Here is a 14,288-nt window from a genome sequence, read left to right on the forward strand (position 1 = left end):
TAGGCTAATAAGTGCATCTACATCTTTACATCAATCCAAATCCAATTGTATATCCAATTCATATTCCATATTTTTTTCAATGAAAAGAAAAAAGAAAAAAGAGAAAAGAAAAAAAAAAAAAAAGGAAGGGAGAACTGTGACAGTAGCGGTGAGCATAGCAAAACCCAAGGTTAGTACAAATTGTCTCCCCAAAGCCTGCAATTTGTATGCAAAGAAAATCAGATTTTCCGCCGCCAAAGATATGTAATTTTGTCGTGTAGTGAGATGTCTCATTTAATGCGAATGCCATAATTAGACATTTTCAATATTTTCAAAATTTCATCATTACAGATATTCTCTTGTTACGTGAAATGTAAACAACTACAACAACACAGTCTCTGCAGCTAGCTTTTGCAGTGTTTACTGTAATGAAAAGTTTCGATTATTTTATTTTTTCCAAGATTTTCTTTGATTCTTATTATATTTTCATTTTTACTATAAAATATTATTTTTTTTCCAATATTTAATTAAGAAAACGTTAATATATAAAAAGAAGAGTTAACTGCAAAAAATCCCCTAAACTTTGGACGTTTTTGCGCTTTACCCCCTGAACGGAAAAAAGTTGCACGGGCATACCTCAACTTACTATATTGTAGCACCGGCATTGAAATTGACCATTTTTAGCCAAATTGTTCCCGGAAATGCACACGTGCAACTCACACGTGCAAATAAAAGGGCAATTTTGCCAACTCACAAGGTTTTTGAAAAAAGAAAAAAGAAAAAAAAAATAAAAAAATAAATAAAGAGAAAAAAAGATAAAAAAAATGGTCTGCATCTTCTGCCTTTATCCTTTTTGCAACAGAATATGGGAGAGGAGACCTCTAATAAATCAGAAAAAAAAAAAAAAAAAAAAAAAAAATCAGACACCACCACCACCTCTATTCCGCCGCTGCACCACCACACCACAACCGCAACACCAATTTCATTCCTCTCCTCTTTTCTTGACAAGAGGATAAATATGAATAAATCACAAAAAACAGGGAAAAAAATCATCTTCTTCCCGTCACCAACACCCCCACCAAATTAATCTTCATCCACCCTTGGAGCAAACAGGGTCCACAAATGAACATAAAGAACACAATTTTGGGGGTTTTGAAAGGAATTAACGCAATTTTTGGGGGTTGATAGTCAACGGCAACGGAAAAAAGTCAAGAAAATTGCTTGACGATTAAGAGTGGGGCGACGGTGCACTGGTCCTCTATTTCCGGTGGGTCCGGGAAATCGACGGCGATGTGGATGGTGCAGAGGTTTTATGATCCGATGAATGGGAGGTTTTGATTGGTGGGGTTGATGAATTGGGTCCTCTATTTCCGGTGGCGGCGAAGCAGAGGCGGCGGAGGGCGGCGAATTAGAGGCGGCGGGGGCGAATCAGAGTCGGCAGGCGGCGGGCGGCGGCGGGCTGAAGAAGGACGAAGACTAATTTTGGTTTTTCGTGGTGGTGAGTCTTCCTACTGCACAAGAGTTGAGTCGGCTCTAAAAGTTCGAAACAAGAGTGATTTACTCCTCAAACAAAACCTCGTTCACAAGAAAGTCCCTGTTTTGCTGCACAAGGGGAACTGGTGACGTGAAGAAGATGGAAGTTTTTTTCCTTTTTTTTTCTTTATTTATTAAAAAAATGAAGAAAATAGTAGTAGGAGGAAAAGACTAATTTATCCCAGCTCAAAACATGTGCTTCTCACGTGTTGCGGATTCCGGTCACTTTTTACTAAAAATGGATAATTTTTGTTTCGTTGCTACAAATTAGTAAGTTCAGGTATGCTCGTGCAACTTTTTTCCGTTCAGGTGGTAAAGCGCAAAAACGTCCAAAGTTTAGGGGATTTTTTGCAGTTAACCCTAAAAAGAACTTATAAATGTTACAATCACCAAAACCCTTAAAAATGTGTATCAAAGCGTTCATGGAAACAACTTCACTAAACCCTAGTGCTCAAGAATGGTGGCCATCTTCACACTACCAGCATGTTTTCTTCGCACCGCCATTGCACTACCAGCCTCTGCCACCGCCGGCGGCGGTTCAGGTAGTGACGGTTTCAGCTGCGCCACCGCCGCAGGAGATCATGGCGGCATTTGAGATTCCTCAACTTTCATACTGTCATGCACTTCCGGTGAACCCGTACGTGATGCCATGCGCACAACCACCGCCTCGGCCTTTTTACCACCACTCCACGTTTGCTTCTTTTCCGGCGAGTGATCCCTACTTTCACGAGGCGGCGACACCGATTCCAAACTTCGTGAGCGATGGGTTTGAAACGGTGATGAACTTTTCGGAGAGCCCGACGACTGAGAAAAGTCCGAAATGCCATCCAGTCTCTTGTGGGAGAAAGTTCTTTTCACCTCCTCCGAGAAGGGCAACGAGGTCATTTAGTATGGACTCGAAGTCGGCGCGTAAGCAGGAGTTTAGGCCTAGGAAAGCATACTCTGATAATGGCCTTCGTGGTGGTGCCGCCGTCCATTCACCGCCGGCTAAGGCGATGTCTATTGATGAGGAGTTTTCACCTTGTTCAGCAACAACTGTCATGATAAAAAACATCCCTAATCAATTAAGGTGCACTTTTTATTATAAATTGTTTTGGGTTAAGATTGATTAATCTTTACTATTTTACATTATTAAATATTTTCTTTAAGTTTTTTTTTTTTAAGATATGTGCAAATTTATTCCCTTGTTAATAGTGGGACAAGACGATATCTGAAATTAAGTAAAGAAACTACACTGAAATGGCAATTCTTGGACTAGTCCACTCCCTTTAACTTTTGCTATATATATATATATATATATATATATATATATATATATATATATATATATATATATATATATATATATATATATATATATATATAACTACGTTGAATGGAAAGTCTGTTGCACTAATAAGGAATGCATCTTTAATGTTTTGTCTCCTTTGCCAAGTCATTTACTTTTGCAAATCAATGCTAATGATATAGACACAGTTCATTAATTCAGACATATGTACATTTACTTTTTTTTTTGAAACAAATATATATATATATGCTTTTGTTTATGTTGATTATTTACCAGGAGGGATTATATGCTAGAGTTTATAGACTTATACTGCAATCATTATTCTTTGGAATATGATTTCCTCTATCTGCCCATGGATTTCAGGTATAACAGACTCTCTAGCTTTGTTTTTTTCAAGAACATTTATTTATTTTGTTTTAATTAACTAGTTATCTTTGTTGTTGAATTTTGGAACCAATAGAAAGAGGGATAATCTGGGATACTGCTTTGTGAATTTCACAAGCACTGCTGCTGCTGAGAAATTCAAGCAAGTTATACACAAGTACGAATGGGGAACTGTTCAGACTGGCTGCGGTTTCATTACTTCCAACAAAGTTTGCGAGACCACTTGGGCTAGAATCCAGGTTATTTATTTATTAATCATATTGTTGCATTTCCAACTTTTATTTTTTGTCCATAATTGTTGAAGTTTTTTGTTCAGGGCAAACAAAGTTTATTGAAAAGGTTCCAGGCTTCGAAGTTTGATTGCGACAAATTGGATTACTTGCCGGTGGTACTTGATCCACCTCGCAACGGGTCGGATCCCATACGCGCTCCTCCTGTTGTTATTGGGAAGCTGCAAAAGAGGGCTGTTAGCAAGATGTACTACTGATCATCTCTCTCTCTCTCTCTCTCTCTCTGAGCAGTTGTTGTAAGTATGGGTTTGTTCTTGTAAGTTAGTAGTATGCGGTAGGTACTTGTCCGGCGATTTTACATAGGCATTGACAGCCTGTGTTTCCATTGTCCCCCTGGATTTGTGGTGTTTTGATTAAGGGCTGGCTGGGGTGAAATGGAAACATGGGACTTGTTCCTTTTGCTGGACTATCCAACTATGTTTTCTCGGCTTTGTAATATTTGTTAACTACTCCATTTCGTTGCAGTCATCCGTCTATTTATTTCCCTGTTCGACCATGTTGCATTCGACCATGTTGCAGTGTGACAACAAGTTTTAAAATTATCAAAGCGACAACTAAACAAGGGCTCGGGTGTTAGTCTATGATTTTCGATTTATCAGAAAATGTATAGTATTAAAATTCACTAGGGAAAATACAAGGCAAGCCACATATCGAGTTTATTCCTCGACCTAGTTAGCACACACCACCCAATACCTGGCCACAGAGTGCAGATGCAGGTTCTAACAAAAAAAGAAAAAATATAATGTCGAAATCTAGTTTTTATGACTTAAATAAATTAATATACATGCAATCATCAATCGGGATTACATACAACCTGAGTACCACATTAGCATTATCGGAAATCGGGAGCTACGAACACTTCACATGGGCTGATATTCTGGATTGAAAGCAAGAGACTCTAGGTAAATCAGATCCTTCATCTGTTCTTCAGTCAGTGCCTGCTGCTCAAAGTCAAAGTTAAACGGGCTCGTACAGACAGGCTCGTCGCTGATGTCATGGAGTGAGTTCAGGTACGGATGAGCCAATGCACCTTCCACTGGAATGATCATTACCCAAAATTTCATTACATGAATCAACATTTTGGTAAAAAGATCTATGTTAATTCATATGGGGAGCAGCATAACATTAGTACTATAAAGATGAAGTGTGTGTGTACATATATATATATAGGTTGTGGACTCGGAAAATCTAATGACCTGTAATCCTCAGCCTAGGATCGAAAGTGAGCATCTTCTCAACGAGATCAATAGCAAGAGGGTGAACATGAGGGAACTTTTCGATGAATGATTGTCGGCGATAAGGAGGAAGTTGTCGGATGTATCTTTTTGCGTTGTCATTCAGAAAACCTAGCTCAGCCTCTGAGGGGGTGCCAATTAGCTGCAACCAAGTAACCTCTTTAGTCACACTTGATAAAATTGTTCTGCCTTAAATTTAACAAATGCTTCATTTGAGGTTAAAAAGACCCATACTGAACCTCATTCATCCTTCTAGCGACAACTATAAATCGGAACTAAATTTCCCATTTGTAACAGGATTTAAGTTTTTAATTTAAAAAATAAAATAAAAAAGGTATTAGGACTAAGAAGATATCCTAAATAGGTATTTTATGTTTTTAAATTAAAAAATAAAATAAAAAAGGTATTAGGACTTAGAAGATATCCTAAATAGGTATAAGCGCAGAAGGGGAGTCAGAGATACCTCCATAAGCAGACGTAACTGGTGCACATGATCTCTACCCGGAAACAATGGCTTCCGGTCCATCAGTTCCATGAAAATGCACCCCACTGACCATATATCAATAGCGGCACTGTAATCAGATGAGTTTAACAAAAGTTCGGGTGGCCGATACCACCTTGTAACAACATATTCTGTCATAAAGTCAGTTTCAGACGTGACTCGTGCCAATCCGAAATCACATATCTTTAGGTCACAATTTGCATTCAGGAGAAGATTGCTAGGTTTTAAGTCCCTATGCAGAACACTGGCCGAATGTATGTATTTTAACCCTCGGAGGATCTGATACAAGAAATACTGCAACAAAATCATGGCAATAGTTAGTTTACCATACAAGACAAAGAAAACAGTGATAGATCAATAGAGAATCACGGTGATATCTTTTGACAATCAAGGACTGGATGTAAAATAAGCATTTCATAAACAATTTCGTAGATATGAAGTAAAAGTTCACCAAAAAAATCAGGGAATAAAATCTGAACCTGTCAATAAAAAAAGCAAGTTATGCAGATTCGAAGCACATTTTCACAATTTTGCACGTCACGTGCTGCAGTACAAGGGGACCAACGAATAGAAGTCAACAGATTTTTTTTTTCTTCAGTGAGTGAATTAATGTGGTTTCGAATCATTAAAACTGTATAGTGTTTCCTAACTCCTCGTTGCTTTTATTTAGGAATAACATTAAAGCTATGCTTTGAGATCTCAACCCAAACAACACTGGTGCTTTATTTTTGCTCTCCATTTTTCTCTTAAAAAAATGAGAAAAATGTGCCTACTAACAGTTCAATTACTTACTATATTGTATCCTGACTATTATAAATATTACGGTGCAATTAAGTAACATTTACTTCATGGAACACGTGATGCCTTGTCATGAAATTTCATGGTTTAGTGGATAAAACGAAAAGTACGTGTCTCACTCTAAAGACACTGTGTCCTATCTAATGATAATTAGAGTTCTACGAATATTAAAAAAAATACAGAACCTGGCAGTGCTCCTCTGACAGAGCTTGGTTAGAACGGATAATTTGATGAAGATCAGTATCCATAAGCTCATAAGCTATGTAAACATCATTAAACGCTCCCCTTTGCGGAGGTGGAATTATATCTCTGATTGCGACAACCTGCAACACAAAGGTGTATATCTTTAAATGATCGAAAAGCATGCTGATAAGTTAATGTAATCACACCTCAATTTTATATTCTTATTTTGCTTTTATAACCCGTGGTAATCCTTATAATGAAGAAGTTATTTTCCTGGTTGTTATTATATGAAGATCCGATAACAATAATTAAACATACTAGATGCAGAGTAAAATGCATGCTACAGCTTTAATCAAGTGTGCTAACTGATAATTACATAGCAAGAAACATACAGAAAATGAGAAGTTGGTGAACAAATCAGCAGCATCCAGTTTAGCACAAAACGACATAAAAGGAGTATAAATTAGGCTGTGAGCAAAACTTTCCTCCTCCTCCCTGCCCCCAAAAGATATTAATCGAAAAGCTAATAGATCGAACACTTTAAATGTTGGTTAATAGTCTAATTTATTTATTTGGCCACGGCACCATTGCATACCATGGTGGTTACTATATGTCGACTCGCATTAAATGTTTCTCTCGTTCTCCGATTTCATTAAGTCTGTCCTAGAAATCAACAAACAGATTGCAAATTATCAAGAAAGTTCCTAGCCCCATTCTTTTTTATGAAACCTAATCATGATCATATCTTGAGAATCCAATTTTTTTATCCTCATGGATTATGCATGACGGTAATAGTGGTACCTACCAAAGTTGTTGACACTTGGCCTATGTCGGCCTAAAATCATCAGTGTTCGTTTTTTGGACAAATATACGCTCATAGTACTTACCTAGTACATATCTAAACTAGATCACCTTATGAAGCAATAAACTTCATTCAACTACACAAAATACGAGATATGCTAGACTCGGAATCGCATCAAACAAAGTTGAAAAAAAACCGATTAATTTTTCCAGTTAAATGGATTAAATTTTAAAAAACAAGAGCATACGGATTCCAATTCGTTCATACCTTAAAAAGGCTATTTTCTCCTCGACGTCTATTTGTGTGTGCTTAATGTGAATGCTAACTTACCTATTTAAAACCCCCTGTATTAAACCTGCTCTATATTTCTCAAACAAATTCAGATGAATTGATGGAAAGTCCATGACCAGCTATCAAAATACAAGCAGAAATACACATATCAGAATACAAGTGGCAAGTGTTCCGAAGATAAAGGAATTGAATCAAAAATTAACTTCTAAGCTACCTTCTGCAATTCGCAGTAGTCATAAAAAGTAACATTTACATACAACTATATACACATGTATTAGCTCATAAAAAAAATGATAATAATTGACTAACATTTTCATGATCCATGTGACGCAAAAGCTTGATCTCACGCAGAGTCCTCTTCGCATCGATTTTATTATCAAAAGCATTCGCTATCTTTTTCAACGCCACATGCTCATTCGTCTCGGAATTCAGAGCCGAGCTTCTCCAAACAAAAAAAAAAGAAGAAAATAAAATAAAATCAACAGTTAACAGCAATCGCGGGAAGGGGGGGAAGCGAAAAGAATAAGAGATTAGGTTACCAAACGATGCCGTATGCGCCTTTTCCGATGGGCATGATTGGGGGTTTGTATTTGGAGGTGACCTCGAAGATGTTGCCGAATATGTTATATTGAATGAATCGTCCGCCGTGGCTAAGAACCGCAGGTATGTGATCTGCCGGAGGCGGCGGTTGTGGCTCCGCATCCGACATCACGGCGTCCGCCGGCTGAGCCCCATCCACCATTTCTGAATGTCCGTTACAGAAAGATACTAGTGAAAGAGGAGAAAAAAATAAAAAAGAGAATTAAAACACGAGCGGCGTTTTCTCTCTCTATCTCTCTCTCTCTATTATTTATAGGCTAGGCTGCTTTCTCATTTCTCTCTTTTTATACTCCCTTATTAACAACTGTCTATTTATTATTCTGTCCCCGCTTTTTGAATTTTATTTCATGTCAAATACGCCCAGAATAATCAACTCTTGTACCTTGGTATTTGACTTTTTCTACACCATTTACATATTCGACTCACACTCCTTTGTTATTTTCGAATTAAATTTAATTTAAAATAAAATATTTCGAATAAAATGCATATTATATTATATTAAATAAATAAATATTGTACGCCAGGTATTTTCCATAATTAATCCAAAAAAATTAGTTTGATAATATCGTTTTAAGACTAAGCACGAGTAACCAACGTTTTGTGTCGATCGAATTACAGTAAACCCTAATCGACTGAACGATTGATTAACTAATAATATTGTTCAAATAATATTTTTGGTCGAGTTCAATTTGGGATAAATTATATGGTAAATTAATAATTATTTGGTAATATTGATGAGATTTGATATATAAGATTGATTGAATTGGATATGATTACATTGTCCACAATAATCAATAATGTAATGTGATTTATCTTATATTTGTGATTATGATTATTCAAATTCTTGCATTGGGTAATATATTTCAAATGATTGTGCAATAAAATGGGGTGACTATTATTGATATAGGCCTCGTTTGCTTAGTGCTATTAACCTCTATTAACTAAATAGTAGGGGTTAGTAAGATGTTTGGTTGATGAGATTCGTATTTAGTCAAGCCCGCTACTACACTCAAAGCCCGCAATTAAGTGCTATTATTTGGTTAAATTAGTAGCACCCTTCCCCCTGCGATTAATTTTGTAGGGGTGATTAAAAGAGGAAAATACAATCTTATCCTTAAAACCATATCTTAATTTTTTTTAATTGAAATACTTTTTAGACAATTCACATTAAATACCAGAATTTAACAAATTTAATACAAGATTTAATCTAACGAATCAAACATCTTATTGACTAAATAATTAATTAGTCAGTGAGGTATTAATCCAATCTCACCTAATCCAATGTAATCCGATATAGGTAAGCAAACGAGGCCATAGTTAATTAAATTACGGGCTTATTTTTAATTACGGACTTCAAACCTAAACACCAAACATTTGATACATGTTAATTATTATTATCCATGTTGCCAAACAAGGTCAAAATTTATAAGATGTGAAAATTGATAATGTTGCTTAGTTCAAAACAGGTTCCAAGAACATAGCCCTAATTATAGCATCATTAACAAGTGCAAGGCTTAATTCAGCTCAAAAGAGGCATAGATGTCAATACACACACACACACAAAAAAAAGGAGAATGCCAAACAACAAAGGGGTTATCATCAAAGTATACATAGAATCAAGAAAACTTCGATCAGATCAGAAAACAGATCCGATCAAGAAATTAAATCCCAACCGTTCATCTTCTAAGCCTCGTGTTTTCGAAACAGGAGGCTACAGCAGGCGGGCCCAGCTTCTCGCCTACTCTCAAGAGCTAAGGCATGGGGCCAATGCACCACAGCCACAAAAATCAAGGCGAAAACCAAACGTAAATACGATCAACCTCCTTCATTTATACATTTATAATGCAGTATGTAGTACGTAGTCGATCTGATATTTATAAAATCACAGAAATGGAAATGGACACTTCATGCACCGAAGAAAATCAGAGTAATATTTACGCGGCTTAATTGGATAAAGAAGAAATGGAAGTATGAGCGCATTGTTAGTGATCATGAGGAATATTATAGTGATGTCGAAGGATCGTGCAATCGAGAAAATATGAAGGGTAGAAGAAGATATTCTCATTGTTGTGTAAGTCTTTTATTTTTTGGTAATCATACTCAAAAAATACAGTTTCAGCACTATATATGCAAATTTTATTTATTTATAATGAATTTTGTGCAGAAGAGATTGAGGTGTTTCTTGAAGGAGATGTGCAGGGCCTGGAAATGCAAAAATGGAGGCTGCTGATTGGTTAATCTGTCAAAGCAAAAAAGCTTGCAGATATTTGACACACAGTATTTAGTAAATTTGGAGTTTTATTGAATTTCGTTTGGTTTTTGTCTGAACAGCTGCATGCAGTATTTTTCATGATATGATATTTTTCCTTTTCCGCATTATTTTTCTGAATTTTTACTTAAGGGATTTGAAGTAAAACATATATACGAATTTTCCATTAAAAACAAAAAAAAAAAAAAGAAAAAAAAAACGAGCAGCAAACCAAGAAAAAATACAAATTACTTGAAAGTAAATTCCAAATAAAGAAAGCTTGGATAATTTTTTCACCAAAATTTGCAAATTTGTTACCACTTTCAGATCAGAAAATACTATACTCAAAATTAATTACTATGCAATAAAATATCGAAAATAGCACTTACTCAGAAATTTCTTCGTAGAAAGGATCAATGATCAATCTTATACCCATTAAAAGTAGTACAAAATCAATTAGTCATAACTGATGTTGATTAAATTTAATTAATATGAATAATATTTACAAAAACACATTTTGTAATAAAATCAATATTCCTAAAAGTTATGATCAGTTTATTTTCTGGAAAAAAAAAAGTTTAATCACTGTGATTTACGAAAATGTGAAATCGCTACTATAAAACGGAACGTTTTATAACACCCTTCGGTCTCTCTCTCTCTCTCTCTCTCTCTCACTTTCTCTCTCCGCCTAATATTTTACATTATTCATAATATATTTCTCTCTGAATTTGCATTACCAAATCTGTATGCATTTCTCTCCCAAAATTCGCCCTCTGCATTTCCTCTTAAGCGCCGGAAATTTTACATACGTCCAATATACAATCAATCGTATTCATATGTTATTCGTCGAACAAATTTAGTAAACCGCTGAATTATATACTATTGCCCCTATTTGTAAATATATACTCTTAGTTTGGCGGTGTTTGGAGCGTTTAGGGTTTTGCTGGATCCCTTTTTCACTGTTCCTTTTGGAGGTGGGGTTACTGATTATTTATGATCTCTCGTTTTTAGATTTTTGGGTAAGAAAGTCGTTTCTGCAGTTGCTTTGTATTGGTGGGAGGATTTTAGTTCAAGGGTTATGGTTGGATTCTTCCATTAATTCGACCTGCATTTTTATGTAGGTTTGTCTTTGATTGGATGATATTCGAAGAGAGAAAAATGTTCTGATTTAGGGATTTAGTTGATGCAATTGGACTCTTATTTTGGACAGGAAGGATTATTTTTCTTGGCTGTTTCAGTGTGTCTCTTTTTTCTGTAATGATAGTTTAAAAGTGGAAGATTGATAATCCCCATTGTTGAATCTGTTGAATGCTGATTAACAGATTCACTATTAATGCAATGGCTTGATCGAAAGGTGTTTTTGTATAGAGCGAAACAAAGCAAAGTTGGGTAATCCAGGAGCTTCATTGAGTTGTAATGTTCAGTCACTCAGTAAATAGATCATGTTAAGGGCTGATGGAAAGAACTGAATATGCACTAGTTCCTGAATGGTTAAGATGTACAAGAAGTGTTGCTGGAGGTGGCTCATCAGCCCGTCACTCAGGTATCATTGCTTGCTTGCCCTTATACTTATATACATGTAGTCGTTATGTTTGTTTTGTGTATGTTTGTCCGTGTAATCTCTGCTATGCGTTTCAATTCTCAAGTTACCAAAAAATTGACTGTAGTTCCTTCTCTTGTAGAAATTTCTTCTTCCATATATTCCACACGAAGCCGATCGTGTAGGATTAGTAGTGAGAAAGATAGCTCTCGATTTCTGGATAGAAGCTCATCGTCCGATACTAGGCGTATTTCAAATAGTAACGGTTCTGCAAAGCATCCGTATAGTAGTTTCACAAGGATTCACCGCGAAAAAAACCGTGTTCGAGATAAAGAGAAGTCTCTTTCTGATGAAATCTGGGAAGATGGCTCGTCAAACCGCTTGGCAAGTATATTAAATAGTGGTTTTAGGCGCTCCCAATCACTGGTTTCGAGGAAACCCGGTGAGGTCTTTCCTCGCAGAACAGAGGACACAAAAAACAGTATTAGCAGACAAAGTAGCAATGATGTGCTTTCTGGAGGTACTAATCCTAGTGGCATTCAGAAATCTGCTTTTGAGAAGGGTTTCCCGTCTCTTGGAACTGAAGAGAAGCAAGATATGACTGGAACTAGGAGAGTTTTGTCTCCTGGTTTGAGTTCTGCTGTCCAGAGTTTGCCCATTGGCAGCTCAGGGTTTATTGGTAGTGAGAAATGGACTTCTGCTTTAGCAGAAGTGCCTGCTATTATTGCCAATAACGGCACATGCCACTCTCCCAGTCAGCAAAATGGAGTAACATTTGCAACTTCTACATCTGGAGCCTCTTGTGGGGCAGGTCTTAACATGGCTGAGGCGTTGTCACAGCCTCAGGCCCGAGTCCGCATTGCTCCCGAGGTAAATTGTCGGTAACTCCTTTCACTGGTTTATGAATTTGTCTCGCAACAATGAACCAAGTTTAATTGAAGAATCTCTTTAATCATTGTGCAGATATCTGATAAGAGCCAGTGGTTTGAGGAATTGGCCATTAAGCAGTCCAGACAATTAATTCCTATGACGCCTTCAATGCCTAAACCCTCGGTAAAAGGAATTTTAATGGCATATTCATTTCTTTGCATCTTAGATGACATCTTGAACTTTATATACATAGCACCTTCAATGCCTAAACCCTTTGTAGAAGGAGTTTTTATGTGGCATGCTTTTGCTTATTGTCTGATTTCATTTAGTCTTATGGATATCTCATATGGTGGTTTACCTTAGTTTCATATCTCATCCTTGATGCATGGTACAACGTGTTTGATTGAATTATAATATTCTTTTCAGGGTCTTAGTTCAGGAGACAAATCGAAACAACCAAAAAGTACAGTCAGAACTACTGAAATGATTGTGGCTTCATCAAAGGCTATTCAGCCGCCACCCCATTCCCCTCAATTTTCTAACCAACCTCGTTCTGGTCAAGTCAGATCTGATTCTTCAAGCACCTCTCATAACGGGAAGTTTTTGGTCCTCAAACCAGGGCGTGAGAACACGGTCAGCATTTTGGCAAAGGATGCATCTATTTCAAGCAGGGAAGACAACTGTAGAGTTCTTAATGGTCAGCTCGTGGCTCCATCGACTCCAACTGCATTGAGTCTGGACGGTTCTTTGGCTACTGCATTCCCATTAAGTTCCAAATCTACTATCGACAAAAGATCCTCCCACAGTGCTCTGGCCCGAAGCAGAAGTGAATTTTTTAACCTCATGAGGAGGAAAACCACAGCCAATGATGTAACCGTTCTATCTAGTCCGAGTTTGGCTGTTAAAGAAGACCATGATCCGAAAAGCCCTCGTGCTTTAGAGAATGGTAACCAGACGGTTTGCAATGGAAATGGAGATTACATTTCTGAGAAGTCCAATAACTTTTCTGATGCTGGACAGACGAATATGTTTTGTAACGGACAAATTTGCCCAGATGAAGAAGAGGCTGCATTTCTCCGTTCACTTGGTTGGGAAGAAAATAGTGGGGAAGATGAAGGCCTCACAGAGGAAGAGATCAGCGCCTTCTATCAGGAGGTGAGAATTATCCATCCAAGTTGATTGCATTAGTGAATAAAATTAAATGCAGTAAATTAATTTATTTTAACTTTTTTCGTTACAGTACATGAATAGGAGGCCATCTTTGGAAGTGTGTGGAAGTTCTCGAGAAACGGTCTGAATTATACTCTGGTATTTCTGGCATTGAATCAAGCTCCTCCGAATCTGAAGCTTGAGACTTAATGTCAGCTCAAGGTATCTGGGAAGTTCAATTTTGTTGGCAGGCTATTTGTTTCTGAAGGAAAGTTACGGTGATGATTGGTTTTTGTATGTGGATGAAATAATAAATTTCTGGCATCTGAGATTGATGCTTGGCATGAACGGGAGTTTGCTGAATCATACTTGAAAGATAGGACATAAAATGCATTCGGCTAACATTTAATTCAGTGGCTCATCCTTTTTCTGGGCATATTTTCTCCCATTTCTCCTGATTTAAATAGGGGAAGAAAGGTTTACTATATTTTGAAGAAAAGGAAAAAAAAAAAAGTTGAAAGCTGATTATAGTTATACCGATTGTCTTTTAATCTTTCCCTTGTAGCATTTTCTATTCTGATCAATAGTGTCGTGCT

The 14,288-nt window shown here is 36.8% G+C and overlaps 2 protein-coding genes and 1 non-coding gene across 3 annotated transcripts; 2 read left to right on the forward strand and 1 right to left on the reverse strand.

The window, feature by feature from the left end:
* Positions 1-1,896: 1,896 nt before the first annotated feature.
* LOC105972904 (uncharacterized) lies at positions 1,897-3,935 on the forward strand. The gene is made up of 4 exons (XM_012997884.2): positions 1,897-2,581; positions 3,077-3,163; positions 3,261-3,423; positions 3,501-3,935. The coding sequence occupies exons 1-4, from the start codon at positions 1,917-1,919 to the stop codon at positions 3,669-3,671; spliced, it is 1,086 nt and encodes a 361-aa protein (XP_012853338.1). The 5' UTR covers positions 1,897-1,916; the 3' UTR covers positions 3,672-3,935.
* Positions 3,936-4,065: 130 nt separating this feature from the next.
* LOC105973056 (mitogen-activated protein kinase homolog MMK1) lies at positions 4,066-8,166 on the reverse strand. Its single transcript, XM_012998058.2, has 6 exons — positions 7,825-8,166; positions 7,595-7,724; positions 6,195-6,332; positions 5,173-5,505; positions 4,671-4,851; positions 4,066-4,510 (listed from the first exon to the last, which is right to left on the reverse strand). Exons 1-6 carry the CDS (start codon positions 8,025-8,027, stop codon positions 4,335-4,337), a joined length of 1,161 nt encoding a protein of 386 aa, XP_012853512.1. The 5' UTR covers positions 8,028-8,166; the 3' UTR covers positions 4,066-4,334.
* A 2,602-nt stretch (positions 8,167-10,768) lies between these two features.
* LOC105973054 (uncharacterized) lies at positions 10,769-14,226 on the forward strand. The gene is made up of 5 exons (XR_016029540.1): positions 10,769-11,676; positions 11,816-12,543; positions 12,637-12,726; positions 12,970-13,698; positions 13,784-14,226. It is a non-coding gene; the product is annotated as an uncharacterized LOC105973054 (transcript).
* Positions 14,227-14,288: the final 62 nt, after the last annotated feature.

This window comes from Erythranthe guttata, chromosome 14, assembly GCF_056151865.1.
Source record: "Erythranthe guttata isolate IM_541 chromosome 14, IM_541, whole genome shotgun sequence".
Lineage (NCBI taxonomy): Eukaryota > Viridiplantae > Streptophyta > Magnoliopsida > Lamiales > Phrymaceae > Erythranthe > Erythranthe guttata.